Here is a 13,965-nt window from a genome sequence, read left to right on the forward strand (position 1 = left end):
GATAGATAGATAGATCAAAATAGTAAAATTAAATTTAAAAAAAATATGTAATCCATTCCTCTTCAGCAGTGAGATCGGGATTCTTCAGTTGACAACGTTTTCTTCCTTAATATTATATTTGTTAAGCTCAAGATGTTTTAATAAGATTTCAAAACCATGTTTGTTATATTAAAAGGTTCAACATGTTAAACAGCCAAAATCCTGCCAACACTTAACTAAATCTGCTGGAGCTGAAAGATTAGACATTGAATGACATTCATCAGAGACATATAGCTTTGGGCGTTCAGAAGACTAGACATCATGCATGAACTCATAAAGTAAGGGATGTACACAAATACACATATCTGGATTACATTCTAAAAATCAGTGCTATGGTTTCCACAGTTGAACGTGTTAATTTCAATCACCACTCTGTCATTTGAAACAATATCCATGAATGCCAAATAAACAAAAGAAATAAATCTCAAGGTCGACAACTGTGTAACTTCATTTCATCGTCAAGTCCCAGCGAGGTGTGGTCACATCTGTCCTACTAGACAACCAGTTTCGCTAATGAGAGAAAACATTCCATGGAGAACATTGAACCTTCACACTCACAATACAACTGGATTGAGCAACCCATTCAGAAGCAGGCAGGGGGAAAGAGAATGAGCGTTTGAGCCAACAGAAGTCTATATGTGTCTGCAGAAATGATGGAAAAGTACTTTGGTGGCCAACATCTCACTCTATACTCTCAGACAAATGAAGCCAACTCAAAGCCATGAAAGTGATATGCATTGTTGCACACTGCAGAAGTGTGTTTTTGATGCTTTCAGGCTGTTTAATTACTATCTTTTAACATTTAGAGTAAATATCCTGTACTTTAAGCCAAGCCACCTTTATTTATATAGCGCATACAATACAGATTGTTTTGAAGCGGCTTTACAGTGATATACAGGAAAATAACGATTCAACGATGCAAACAGAATTCAGTAATTATTAAGTTGAACAGTAATTATTCAGTTGAAATTTGTTCAATGCCGAAGAACAGAAAAAATAAAAATACCTTCAACGGAAGACATACTTGAGAGAGATGACTTAAAATAGTCATAGAGTCCCAAAAACAGAATATATGGCTATGTTCACACTGTCAGCCTTAGTGCTCAATTCTGATTTATTGCTCAGATCAGATTTTTTTTTGTATAGCTGTTCACATTGTTGTTGTTTTAAATGTGGCCGATATCAGATTCCAGTGTGAACAGATCATGGACCTGAACTGACCTGCATGAGCACCATGCAGCACACTGTCATACGGAAGTAAATACGGAGAACATTAAAGTAAGAAATATTATAAACAAAGACGAGAATGCAAAAAAACAAAAAAAAAGGTTTAGCCTTATTAATTTGTGCAGTTATACATTCACACCACTATTTTGAGGAGAATGAATCCAATATATTCTTGCACACATGTGCAGAGTAGAGGGTAGGCCTATGTAACATTGTATCGGATTTAGGATCACATATGGAAGTGGCCCAAATCAGAATTGAAAAGATCAGATTCCATGTGGTTTGGACGGCTCACACTGTCAATAACAAAAACAGATCTGAGTCATATACAGTCAAACCAAAAATTATTCAGACATTTTTGATCATTTTTCATATATATTTACTAGGGGTGGGACGGTTCAGATTTCTCACGGTTCAGCTTGTGTCACCGTTTCGGTACAGTTCGGTATGTGCTATGTTCAGTAAAAAATAGGACAATTGTCAAATAAAGATAAAGAAAATAAAAACAAATCATCTAACTACAAGAAACAGCACAAATAAATACATGAGAGCTAAGATACAAATAAAATAAACAATGCTTTACAGGTTTTTCAGGTATCTAACAGCTTTCAGGTACAGAAATTGAATAAAGTAATCAAATATAAAATAACACTGCATATAAACTTCTTTGAATAGATAAATAAAGATGAAACATTATTGAAGTTAAAAAAGCTATTCAGTCAAGAATGATTTCTTCGTCTTTTGTCGTTCGATTAACATTAAGACACATAGAGCAGGAATATTAGACTGCTGCCCCTTTAAGACATAATTCAAATATCCACTGACGCTGAAACATATGCGTTGTCTGTCTCGTTTTTCTCTTAAGACATAACCTACTATGTTTGTTAGGATACTCGCTAAGATGGGCATGTTGACATAATTTTGTGTGAATTTGTCCGTTTAGGTGCAAGACTTGAAAGAGAATTTGCGCGAGAGTATTTGCGCGCTGTGACGTGGCTCTCCATGTACGCGCTTTGGATAAGTACCGACCTACAGGATCTGACGGATCACTGAACCTTTTTCTGTAACAATAAATATGGGCGTCATAAGCTAATTAATAAATGTTATTAGTTAAGATAACACGCCTAACGTTAGCCATGACGGGGAAAAAAGCAGGTGATCGTTATCTGGCAGTTACTTATTATTTTTATGGGTATAAAATAATAATTAGCAGGACAAAACTAATGATAGCTTACAGCAATCGATCTCCCAACGTTAGTTGAACTTGATTTAAAATGGCAGGACCGTTTCTGACGATTTAGAGTTGTTTCTAGTGGCATATTATATTGATTTTATCTACTTAATTTGCTGTTTCAAAAATATTATTGCTCTAGAAACAGAATAGCCTATTATTTTATAGGTAGAATTTGAAATTGTGTATAATTTTTATAGTCTATTTAAAATACATGAATGATGACGCAATCGTCTGGGCGGAAGTTTGCTACCGCGACTCCGCCTCCGGGCTCCACTGACGATTCCTTCTGCACATGCCCAGGCTCCAAACTTTTTTTTTTTTTTTGACGTATTGCGTAACGTGTCAGCGCCCATTGTATTCAATACAATGGAAGGAAGCGGCGTTGCGTCGTCCATCTTTTTTTACAGTCTATATGGTTTGCACAAACATAAATGCGACTGCTACTCTGCTCTGAACGCTTCCATGATCACATGTAAACATAGGTCGCACTTTTGACGTAGGTGCGAGCTCTGGCGCATACTGTGACGTTGGCTGCCTAAACACCCGTTTGTCTCAGTTTACATACAAACGTGCAAACGAAGATTTTCAAAATCTACACTCTGGCCGGAGTTTTTAGGCCGTGTGTCCACCAGAGCGTTTTTAGCCAGCTGAAAACGCTAGGCGCTCTGCTTAAAACGCCCGTCTGTGAGCGCTTGAGAGCGCTTCTGCAGCGCAGCGTTTTTTTCCGTTGAGACGCTTTGTTGCTATGATACGGAATATCTGCGGCACTGTTACTTATAACTGATTTTGCAGGTAATTTGTTTCAGACTTAAAATGTTGACACAATGTGAAATTACTTTGCTATGTATTTTCGGAGAGCAGCAATATTAATTTCTCATCCATTTTGTTCCGTTCTCTGCTCGTTAATGTTGTTGTACAGCAAGAATGTTGTGACAGTTAGTCGGTGTTGTATTTGTCCCGCCCCTCCTCCACTCTGATTGGACGGCTGGCTAAAAAGTGACAGTGATGAGCACAGCGTTTTGGTTTTACTCAAAGTTGAACAGTTTTCAACTCGAGGCGACCAGTAAAAAACGCCGAGCTCTCAGCGCTTGAGCGTGAAGAAGACGCTCAGCGCCTCGTTAGGGGCCGTTCACACAGAACGCGTCTTTGCGTCTAAAAACGCGAGACACAGAGCTCAGGAGTGGTTTTAAAAAAAAAGCGCAGCATAGAACGCGAGAGTCTCGAGACGCGCCTTTGAGACGTGATGCAATAACGACTATCCGCTTGTTAAGTCGTGACGTAAGGAACGCCGTTTCCGGGTCCAAGCCTCGACTCGTTTCACTTGAGAATGCCATCGACGGCCGTTTATGAGCACTATTTATTCATATTAAACATCAATCATTTTAAAAAGTTAAACATTTTAAATACTTACAGTCTACACAACAGTCTCCGTGCTCACAGCATCACAGATATTAATATTTTAACGATTTATAAAAGATGAATCATTGTCTGGCCATCTGGAATTTTGGTATGGAGATAAAGGTTATAATTATATATTTTTTTGTAGTATTACACCACATTGTGTATGTATATTAGCACCATTTGTTGTTTTCTTGTGGTATGAGATAGAGCGTTAGGACCCGGAAGCGCTGCCGCGTGACGTCAGACTTAACAACCGGATAACGGAAATAACAGAAATAGGCAAAGTGCAGAATTTACAGATACAAGTTTTGACATGGAAAAAAAGAAAATAAGATAATAATGAGCGTCTCCTCCGCCATGTTGCCATTATATAAAACAGTTGTCATGCCAACTCGCAACGCTTGCCCCGCCTCCAAGTTCTTCTGACTGGTCCACTGTTTTGGAACTGACATTGATGAGCGGCGCTGCGTGTAAAAGTTGAAATTCTTTTAACTTGACACGGCGTCTTAAAAAAGCGGCGCTCATGTGTGAGGCGCTGCAAAAGACGCGAGCGTAACGGTCATGCACATCCGTCAAGCGCGTTTACATAGAAAAACAATGGGAAAGTAGCGCATTGGAATAGAAAAACGCATTCTGTCTAAAAACGCGAGAGACAGCGCTCAGGAGTGGTTTTAAAAAAAGTGCAGCACAGAACGCGAGAGTCTCGAGACGCGCCTTTGAGACGTGATGCAATAACGACAATAATGAAAATAATAGAAATAGGCAAACTGAAGATAGAAATAGAAATAATAGAAATAGGCAAACTTGACACGGCGTCTTAAAAACGCGGCGCTCATGTCTGAGGCGCTGCAAAAGACGCGAGACGCGAGCGTAACGGTCATGCACGTCCGTCAAGCGCGTGTTTACATAGAAAAACAATGGGAAAGTAGCGCATTGGAATAGAAAAACGCGTTCTGTGTGAACGGCCCTTTACGCTCCTGGCGTTTAAAAAACACGGCGCTCCCATTGAAAACAATTGCAAAAGTACGCTAGCAGCTGGAAAAAACGCTCTGGTGGACACACGGCCTTAGAAAGACTCGTTTTCAGAGGCAAATTCTCCGTTGGCGTGTAAACGAAGGCCGCAAACGAAGGGAAATGTCTCCGTTTTTCAAAATAACCATGTACGTGTAAACGGGGCCTTAGATCCAGGTGGCGGAGACGGGTAGGTTTTGGGATATGTAAAGTGGGAGGAGTTGGATCTAGATCCAACTGGATCTTGTGATCTGCATTGAGGACCATCTCATTTTTTACAGCGAACCGTCCCACCCCTAATATTTACTAGTGGGTGCACACACAAAGTTCATTTATGTAAGTGAGGATAGCAAAATAAAGTAAACTGTGACATAATATACCCCAAAATTCTTCATACAGTAAACTACCAGTAAAACTGATAAAAAAAAAAAAAAATTTGGAACCAAAAATTATTCACACTTTAACCTGACCATGTTTTGCTTAAGTATTATCTTACATAATTAAGTTTATTTTTTTTCTGACACAGTTTAACTCTGAGATCTTGTCATATTTTATTACCATTTTTTAAACTATAGTGAATAAACTGTATTTATGAATGAAATGTTCAAGGTGTCTGAATAAATTTTGGTTTGACTGTATGAGCAAAAAAAAAAAAAAAAAAATCATATTTGGGCCATATTTACCTGCAGTCTGAACGTAGCCTGTATGTGTGATGTGGAATAACAAAATCCACTGAAAAGTTTCTAATGGAAATGCATGGTAAAATGCTTCCTTCTTTGGGGTGACTTTATCTTTTGAAAAACTTTAATCTGAAAATTTCTTCATACTGGTTGTTCAATTTATATTTTTTACTGAGTAATTCTAATGCGAATGTAGTGAGTAGTGCTGATTGGCCGTGTCAATACAGACAGGTGGCTACCTCGTGGAGGATCATAAAGAGTGAACGTTAGCCGAGAGAGGCAGCATTCTGCTTCAGTTATGTAAACTGGCCAGGCCTGAGAACCAGTCAACCGGCACTAGGAGTTTGCATTGCCACTGACAAAGCTTGGGCTAAATGCAAACAGTATACATGTTGATGTACACACAAATACACATGACCATAACTAATGCACAACACGCAATGAACAAATGAATAAATAAATAATGTAATGTACACTGTCTGTGTAAATAACCAGGAAATGTTCAATTCACATATGGGAAGAACATAATGGGTCAGATAATCAATTTCATAATATTCGATTGCTCATACAAAAGGAGAAACATCATCTGTTCATGTAATTAACTGTGTTTGAAACTCTGGAACTGTAAATGTCATTTACAGTTGGAATGTCAATAATAACGTAATGTACACTATAGTGTAAATAAATTCCCACAAAAATATTAAGCAGCATTTTCCACATTGATAATAAAAACCTTTATTAATAATTGATCACAATTAAAAACTGATAATAATTGAACACCAAATCATATGAAAATTAAATTGGGATAAATTACATTTTAAAATATATTAAAATAGAAAACAGTTCTTTTAAACTTTTTTACTGTATTTTTTAAGAAATAAATGGTCTTTCGAAACATTTGAAACATTTATGTTTTATAATATGAAAAAATAAAAACAGTACAAAGAAAATATTTGTTTAAAGGTTACTGTATAAATATTAAAAACAAGAGAGAAATCATCTCTTGAGGAGATGACAAGAAATCTACAAGGGACTTGTAATGTTTCTATGATGCCTATATTATATTTGAGAGGACAGTTAAGCAAGGGCAGATAAGCTTGGCTCTCTAGTTCTTAAGCACAACCTCTCTGCGAATGAGACTAGACTACCACCACTAGAGTATACTGCTACAATAGGCTCTACACTTCTTCTAAAAGCAGTGACATTCAGTTCTATCACATATCAAATGTCTGACACCTCCTTTTGCCATGCAGTTATGCCCACACCACCCACAGCCGGCTTTAAAAATAATTGACCTGTAATTGTAATCGGCTAAAAAGCTGTCAGTGATTAAATTCATAAGAGAAAGCTATTTTAAATCCTTAGATCCTAATGATCATTAATACTTCAAGATCAAGTAATAACAAAAGCACATAAATATGTGCTAGATCTCCAGAATTGGCTGAATTTACCAGCTTGTAAAGTGCTGAACACGCACTGAGATACACATGAACCATGGCAGGAGCAAATGAGTGGCTATGTTATACACTGAACGCCTGAGCAATTAGTCATGTCTATTGTTCTAAACCAGCAAGCATGAGGAACACTAATAGCAACCCAACACAAATAAACTGTCACCAGCATCAGAGGGTTATTTAGAGAGTCATCAGCTATGCTAACACTCAGAATAACACGCTAGATTTGTCTGTCCTCTCACTAGCTTTTTTCCTAATCAAATTACAGTTGGGATCATTATAAAATAATAATGATATTGCTAAAACAATAAAATAACAAAAAAGTAATGAACAGTGGATATGACCAAATCATATTTTAATAGCGGATGTTTTTTTCAAATGAAATAATAATTAGTTATCTAATTTATAACACGTATAAACAACAAGGAATAGAGTTTGTAAATTCTTTTACACATGACACAAATAGTCTAAAGTGACTTTTTAAATAAATAAAGTTTTGTTTTTTTGGGATGTTTTGGGAACATTTTTCACCTGAAGAGTGAGGGGGTGTCAGAGGCTTTTGCATGGCTTATAATGACAAAACTCTGATTTACATAATTCATCAATGGATGGCCTCTTGAACCATTTGGAAAAACATAGTTCTGTTCGCATTGAAATACATACACTTGTGCAGAACATTTTTCTACTAAAATAATTCTAATAATGTTTTACGAGATTTAAAAAAAAAAGAAGAAAAAAGCTATCTATTGTATACGCTTTTAGCGGTCACTTTGAAAAAAGAGATTATGTTTGGACAGATAATATAACTCTAGGCTATTTGATGCAGGCAACAGACATATAGTATAGTATATAGTAACTTCAAGCATATTATAGATAAAGGTTAGTCTATATGTAAAAGAAAAAAATGTTTTCATTGTTATTATTATTATTATTAGGTTAGGGAATTTCAGGAGAGAACAATCAGCACCAAACAATACAAATAATACACACACAAGAAGTCAAAAAACAAAACAAAACAAAACAAAACAAAACAAAACAAAAAAAACAAACATTTTGTTTGTGTTGTCATTCAAGCTTTTTGAATCTGAAAGTGCTGGTGACTTCTAGAGAATTAAAATTCCTGTCATTCTGGCACAACTGCCACATTTCAAATATCATAAATGGAATACTAATGTACTGCTTATTGTAAAAAATACAATAAGCTATTTTTACAATAAGCTAAAAAATACACTGCCTTTTTTGTTTTTTTTGTTTTTTAAATAGTTTGTGAAATGCTGATATTGCTTTTTTTCTGTAAAGAAAACTTTTGGTGGTGTGATAAAATAAGACGAGAGATTCACTGATGGCATTATTCCGGTTATTCTGGTTCATTCTTTGTACTGGGAATTACAGGTCAAGTTAAGAGCATTGCAATTTCAGATGCAGTATTCCACGCAGCAATGTCTGCTGTGTCACACATTTTAGCAAATGTAGTAGGTTACATAGATAAAAGTACAGAAAATGCTCTTTCAAACATAGAATTAAAATTGTATGCAGAATCCTTATTGTAAAGTTGGTAACACTTTACAATAAGGTTCATTTGTTAACATTAGTTAATGTATTAACTAACATGAACTAACCATTTGTTACTGTATTTGTTAATCTTTGTTAACGTTAGTTAATAAAAATACAGCAGTTCATTGTTTACGTTAATTCACAGTGCATTATCTAATGTTAACAAACACAACTCTTGATTTTAATAATATATATTAGTAAATGTTGAAATTAACATGAATAAAGATTAATAAATGCTGTAGAAGTGCAGTTCATTATTAATTCATGTTAATGAAGTTAACTAATGAACCTTATTGCAAAGTGTACCATAAAGTGTTACCAAATAAATAATAGCTACACATGTGCATCATTCAGATATGTGGCAAATGTACTCATGCATTACCAGAGGATAGATTATGTGACACAAATTTCAAGAAAAGGTCTTGACAAAGATAAAGATAAATGGATTGTCAGCATGTATTAATTTAATTGTCTCTACCATTATTAACTGTATAGGCAGATCTGTTGCATTTAATAAATTCAACGCTGTAATCTGTTTGGTGTATGTAGACTAATTGTTTTTATGTCATTTGGGGAGGCGGACCATATAGTTATTTGTGGTTTTTTTTTGTTTTTTTTTTAACTCTGATGACATCAATGATAGCATGAACAAAACATAGGTTATTAAGGTAAACTTTTTCTCTTAAATGTAAAATCCTCTATGTGATAGAGAGCAACATTTTATGACTCATCCCTAGAGCATTTTCTGCCAACTGCACAAGGGTGGGCAGCCCTCAGGAATTATCCTCTATAAATCCGCCGAGCACTAGAGATTACCCTCAGATGACAGGTGAGGAATCTCTTTGTAAGCCCAAGCAATGTTTAACCTTTACAGAGAGACTCGTTGTCTTGGCGTCTGTCCGAGGAACAACTCATCTCTGCATAACCTCTCAAACTCTCCAGGCTCAAGACCCCTCATTTGGCCTCAAGTGCAGATTCTCCAATAAGAGGTTTTGCTGAAGTATTTGCTAAGTACTAGCTTGAAGCAAACCAGTGCATATAATGCATGAGGCCCACCTGATCAGGTCAGAGAGGTTGTTTACGGACAGAATTTTATAATTCGCCTAAATCAAGAAGACTCCTCAATGAGAATCAGTATTTAAACAGGGCTACTTTCCATTTAAAAACTACAACAATCTTGGTAACAATACCAGCAACTGCATTTTTATTCCCTTTATTAAACATCACCCCAACATGGAAACAGGATACCAGGCCTAGGTATCAGCCTGTCTATACCCACACACCAAAATGTGACCCAGATTTGCATGCTGTTAAAACAGAGGGAGGCACACACTGTGGCTTACAAAAACATATTTACATCTTCTCACACAAATGAAACCGCCTGACACGGCACTAAAGAAAAAAAAATTCTGCGGAGGCCATGGAGTATATGTTACCACTAAACAGGGCTATTAGAGCTCAACAATACCCCACTTTAACCAAAATGAATCCCAATCTGTTTTGCTTGCTACAAAAATAAACTGACTTGTTTTCCATTAGCTGCCGGTGAGCTAGAAAATTAGGATCTCGAAAGAGAATGAGCTGCATGTAGGGAAAACGTAAGATGATAGGAGCCACTAATCTATAATAAATAAAAAATAGGACGAGTACTCAAATAGTTGATACCAATACTTTTTTTTTTCTGGGGAAAAAAAAGTGGCAATAGTGAGTACCGTAACTACCTGAGAGTCTTGAGAACATAATCATAAACAGAAAGCATTTTCTGAGATGGAAGAATTTATAAAACACTCCAACAGATTTCAAAATGTTTATTTGTCGGCTACCGTGTACTTGTTTCCAAAAAAGTTGAAGTAAATAAATGTTAACGATTGAGAGAGCACTTATAGGTATACAAATCTGCAGAGGCATGTGCTTTCAGCCACGTGACAGATAACCTGCTTGAGGAGGTGTGGCTAATAACTCTTCAGGTAGTGCGTTCCTTGGGCAACACAGCCAGTTATTGACTGCTCACTTCTCTCTTCTACATTACGAAGACCACCATCAAATAAGGCTGTTTATGTGAGTGCTTCCATTTTTTAAAACTTGGTCTTGCAAGAATTGCTCAGTTTTAAGGGCATCACTGCATAAGGACACACCTGATGTTACAGATGAAGTGCAAAGGAACTGATATTTCTGGTTGGGGAATTTAAGGTCTGCATTATGACTGGTATTTTTTCACCAGAATATATCCAGCAAGCTAAACCCATTTGTTACTCCTGACAAAGAACCAAGTGAACCAAAACTGTGACAGTCAGACTATCGTGATTTCCAAGCTGTGGTACCATTGGGATTCATTCTAACTAGAGTCATGCCTGTGGTTAAAGTGGAGAGTGATTCTCCCTCTGAAACCACTCTTCCAGTGAATGACAGTCAGAGAGCAGAGCCGCAAAGAGGGCGCCGGAGGAAGAGGCCCCTTCAGCGAGGCAAACCACCATACAGCTACATCGCTCTGATCTCGATGGCCATTGCCAACTCGCCCGACCGCAAACTCACTCTGGGAGGGATCTACAAGTTCATCACAGAGAGGTTTCCTTTCTATCGAGACAACTCTAAGAAATGGCAGAATTCCATCCGCCATAACCTGACACTCAACGACTGTTTTATCAAGATCGCCCGAGAGCCAGGTAGACCCGGAAAAGGCAACTATTGGGCACTGGATCCCAATGCTGAAGACATGTTTGAGAGCGGAAGCTTTCTAAGACGCCGAAAGCGTTTTAAACGCAGCGACTTCACTACGTATTCATCGTATGTCCACGAGTCTCCCGTCTTCTCACCAGTCCAGATTGCACGCTCAGCCTATGCCAACTCGGTCTACTCCAACATGGCTGTGAGCCCGCCATATGCACAACAGCTGCCTTCCGCCTACTACCAGTCCTCCACTCCGAGCTTTGCCGCAGGTCAGTCGAGGGTCTTCAGAATCAACTCTCTCATTGGGTCGCCTAGCAGGATGGGCCAAAGCGCAGAGATGATGCCTCAGCAGTCTTGCCGCAGTTTCAGTCCTGAGAGTGGCTCCTGCAGTTTGGGTGGACCAGGTTTCCAGCATCAGTCCTGCAGCGGGGAGACGGTGCTGTCGTGCTGTTCTAGCTCTTCAAACAACATGGCATTTGCCTACTCCAGCCCGGGACATGGACAAACTCAGGTATCATATCCACAAGGCAGCACCCAGGCATACGGGCCAACAGGGAGGGTGGCCATCTCCAGTTTGTCTCCCATTGCTGGTGATGCTGTCGGGGACCCGTATGGTAGAACCTCACCTGCACAGCTGGGCTCTTTTGTTCAGTACAACAATTCTGGTCCAGTAGGAAGCTCAGGAGCCTACATCAGGCATCCAGCTTACTCAAGTAATATGGACAGGTTTGTGTCTGCCACCTAACAAAGATTGGGGATCTTTTCCTATAGCGAGAACCGCTGTCACAAAGGAACATTAAGAGAGACCATTTTAGTGAACATGAAAAACATTGTGAAAAACAACTGTGATATTTAAAATAATGTTGTTGTTTTATTCCCTCAATAGTCAATTGAAATGTCAGTGATCTCAATTTACACATGTACAGACCTTTCCTATTACAACACTGTAAAAAAGCACAAAGTGCTCAAGTTAAAAACAGATGTTTACAAAGGTCAGACTTTTTTTTTTAAAGCAATGTCTTCTAAGCAAGGTGTTTTTTAATTATTTGAGTGAAATGTGTTCGTATGCTTTGTATATGCTTTTCTTATAATTGCCATCTGTGGTAAAAGTATAAGTGCTTCCATTTACTATTCATTGAATTAAGTTACTTAAGTCAGTGATATAAAAATGTTTCTACAAGAGGCTGTGTTGCTGGATCTTTTAGAGGATGAGGATTTTGGAGAAATTATATTTAATTTTTTTTTCTTTTTATATTTAATATATACACAACACTAGGCTTTAAATAAAGAAATCATAAAAAAACATACTAAAAATACATCCTTAAGCGGAACTCTAAATTTAAATAAATTTTAATTTATTTCACTTATTTCTCTTTTAAATGTATTTCTAAAACAGATCATGGTAAATTATACTTTTTTCCCGGTTTTTATATTTTTGAAAAATATTACAGCATAATATTATATAATTTGAAAGAATAAACAATCAGTTCATTCATATAGCACTAAAATAATTTTACAAATGTATATTAAGGAACTGTGTATATTCTTTTATGGCAAGCTTTCAGCCAAATATTTAAAACAATATTATAGCATGCAGTTGGACGCAAATTAACAGCCGTGGTTTTTAATGTTGGTTACACTGCTCAAAATGGTCAGAATAAGTGCAAAAACAGGGTGAGGTAAAATAATTAAAATAAAGGTTCCAAAAAGAGGGGTTCACAGCGATACCATAAAGAATCATTTTAGGGTTCCCCAAAAAACCTTTCAGTGAACAGTTCTTAAAATTTTAATTTAGGGTGAAGAAGAAAAAAGAAAATTCTACCTTTTAAAAATCCATTACCTTTACCTGCAATGGAAAGGTTCCATGGATGTTAAAGAGTCTTCATGGATCAATAGACGGCAATAAAGCACCTTCATTTTTAAGAGTGCAGGACTGTTTTTGCCTCTTAAATTCTAATAAAGCTCACCAAATTTAAGTCATCCAGTTGCACAAAGTAGGTTGTGATCTGACAGCACTGAAGACTGTAGATGTCTGTCCTGTCACTCTCTTTTTTTTTATTTATTTATTTATTTATTTTTACATGCATTCAAGATTTTAAATGGAGTAATCTTAAAAGACAAATATGCCAATAAAAGTATACCAAATGCATGCTGTGACAAAATAGAAAATACTAGTGAGGTCAATGCTAGAGAATAATTTTGTGTAGGTAAAGACCAATTAACGTAAAAAAAAAAAAATAGAGCTCGTTTAAACTCTTTAAAAACACCCAGTTGCAAAACAAAAGCAATGCATAAAACATACAGCAATAAACATGATAAACAGCATCCAAACAAAAGGGACTGATACCCAACAATTAAACTGAAAATATACTGAGCTTTTTTGAAAAAAAAAAAAAAAAAAAAAAAAAAATTATAGAAATCAAAGATCAGGGTACAGTGTAATACTGCCATTTTTGACAAGCTTGTGAAGTCGGCAGTGTTTGCGCTAGGATTAACATGGAATTTTTCAACAAATTGTTCATGTCCTGCTGTATTAGTCACAAATTCAACAAATCTGTACTTATCCAACAAAGGCATAGAGGAAAGCTAAAAGTCTTAATATGGTGAGTAGGGAAAGTTTAGAAGTCAACTGCGTAGGTTTTATATTGCAGGCCAAAGTAGAGACCAAGGTATTGAGTATCAGTGAAGCAGAGTAACA

At 36.8% G+C, this 13,965-nt stretch overlaps 1 protein-coding gene across 1 annotated transcript; it reads left to right on the forward strand.

Annotated features, from left to right (window-relative positions):
* The first annotated feature begins 9,731 nt into the window (after positions 1-9,731).
* On the forward strand, positions 9,732-13,682 carry foxe1 (forkhead box E1). The gene has a single exon (XM_048197194.1). The coding sequence runs from the start codon at positions 10,948-10,950 to the stop codon at positions 12,010-12,012; it is 1,065 nt and encodes a 354-aa protein (XP_048053151.1). The 5' UTR covers positions 9,732-10,947; the 3' UTR covers positions 12,013-13,682.
* Positions 13,683-13,965: the final 283 nt, after the last annotated feature.

Source organism: Megalobrama amblycephala, linkage group LG7 (genome assembly GCF_018812025.1).
Source record: "Megalobrama amblycephala isolate DHTTF-2021 linkage group LG7, ASM1881202v1, whole genome shotgun sequence".
Classification (NCBI taxonomy): Eukaryota; Metazoa; Chordata; class Actinopteri; order Cypriniformes; family Xenocyprididae; genus Megalobrama; species Megalobrama amblycephala.

Excerpts from the sequence above, each read along its gene's own strand:
- foxe1 (XM_048197194.1), top strand. The coding sequence starts at position 10,948 with ATGCCTGTGGTTAAAGTGGAGAGTGATTCTCCCTCTGAAACCACTCTT.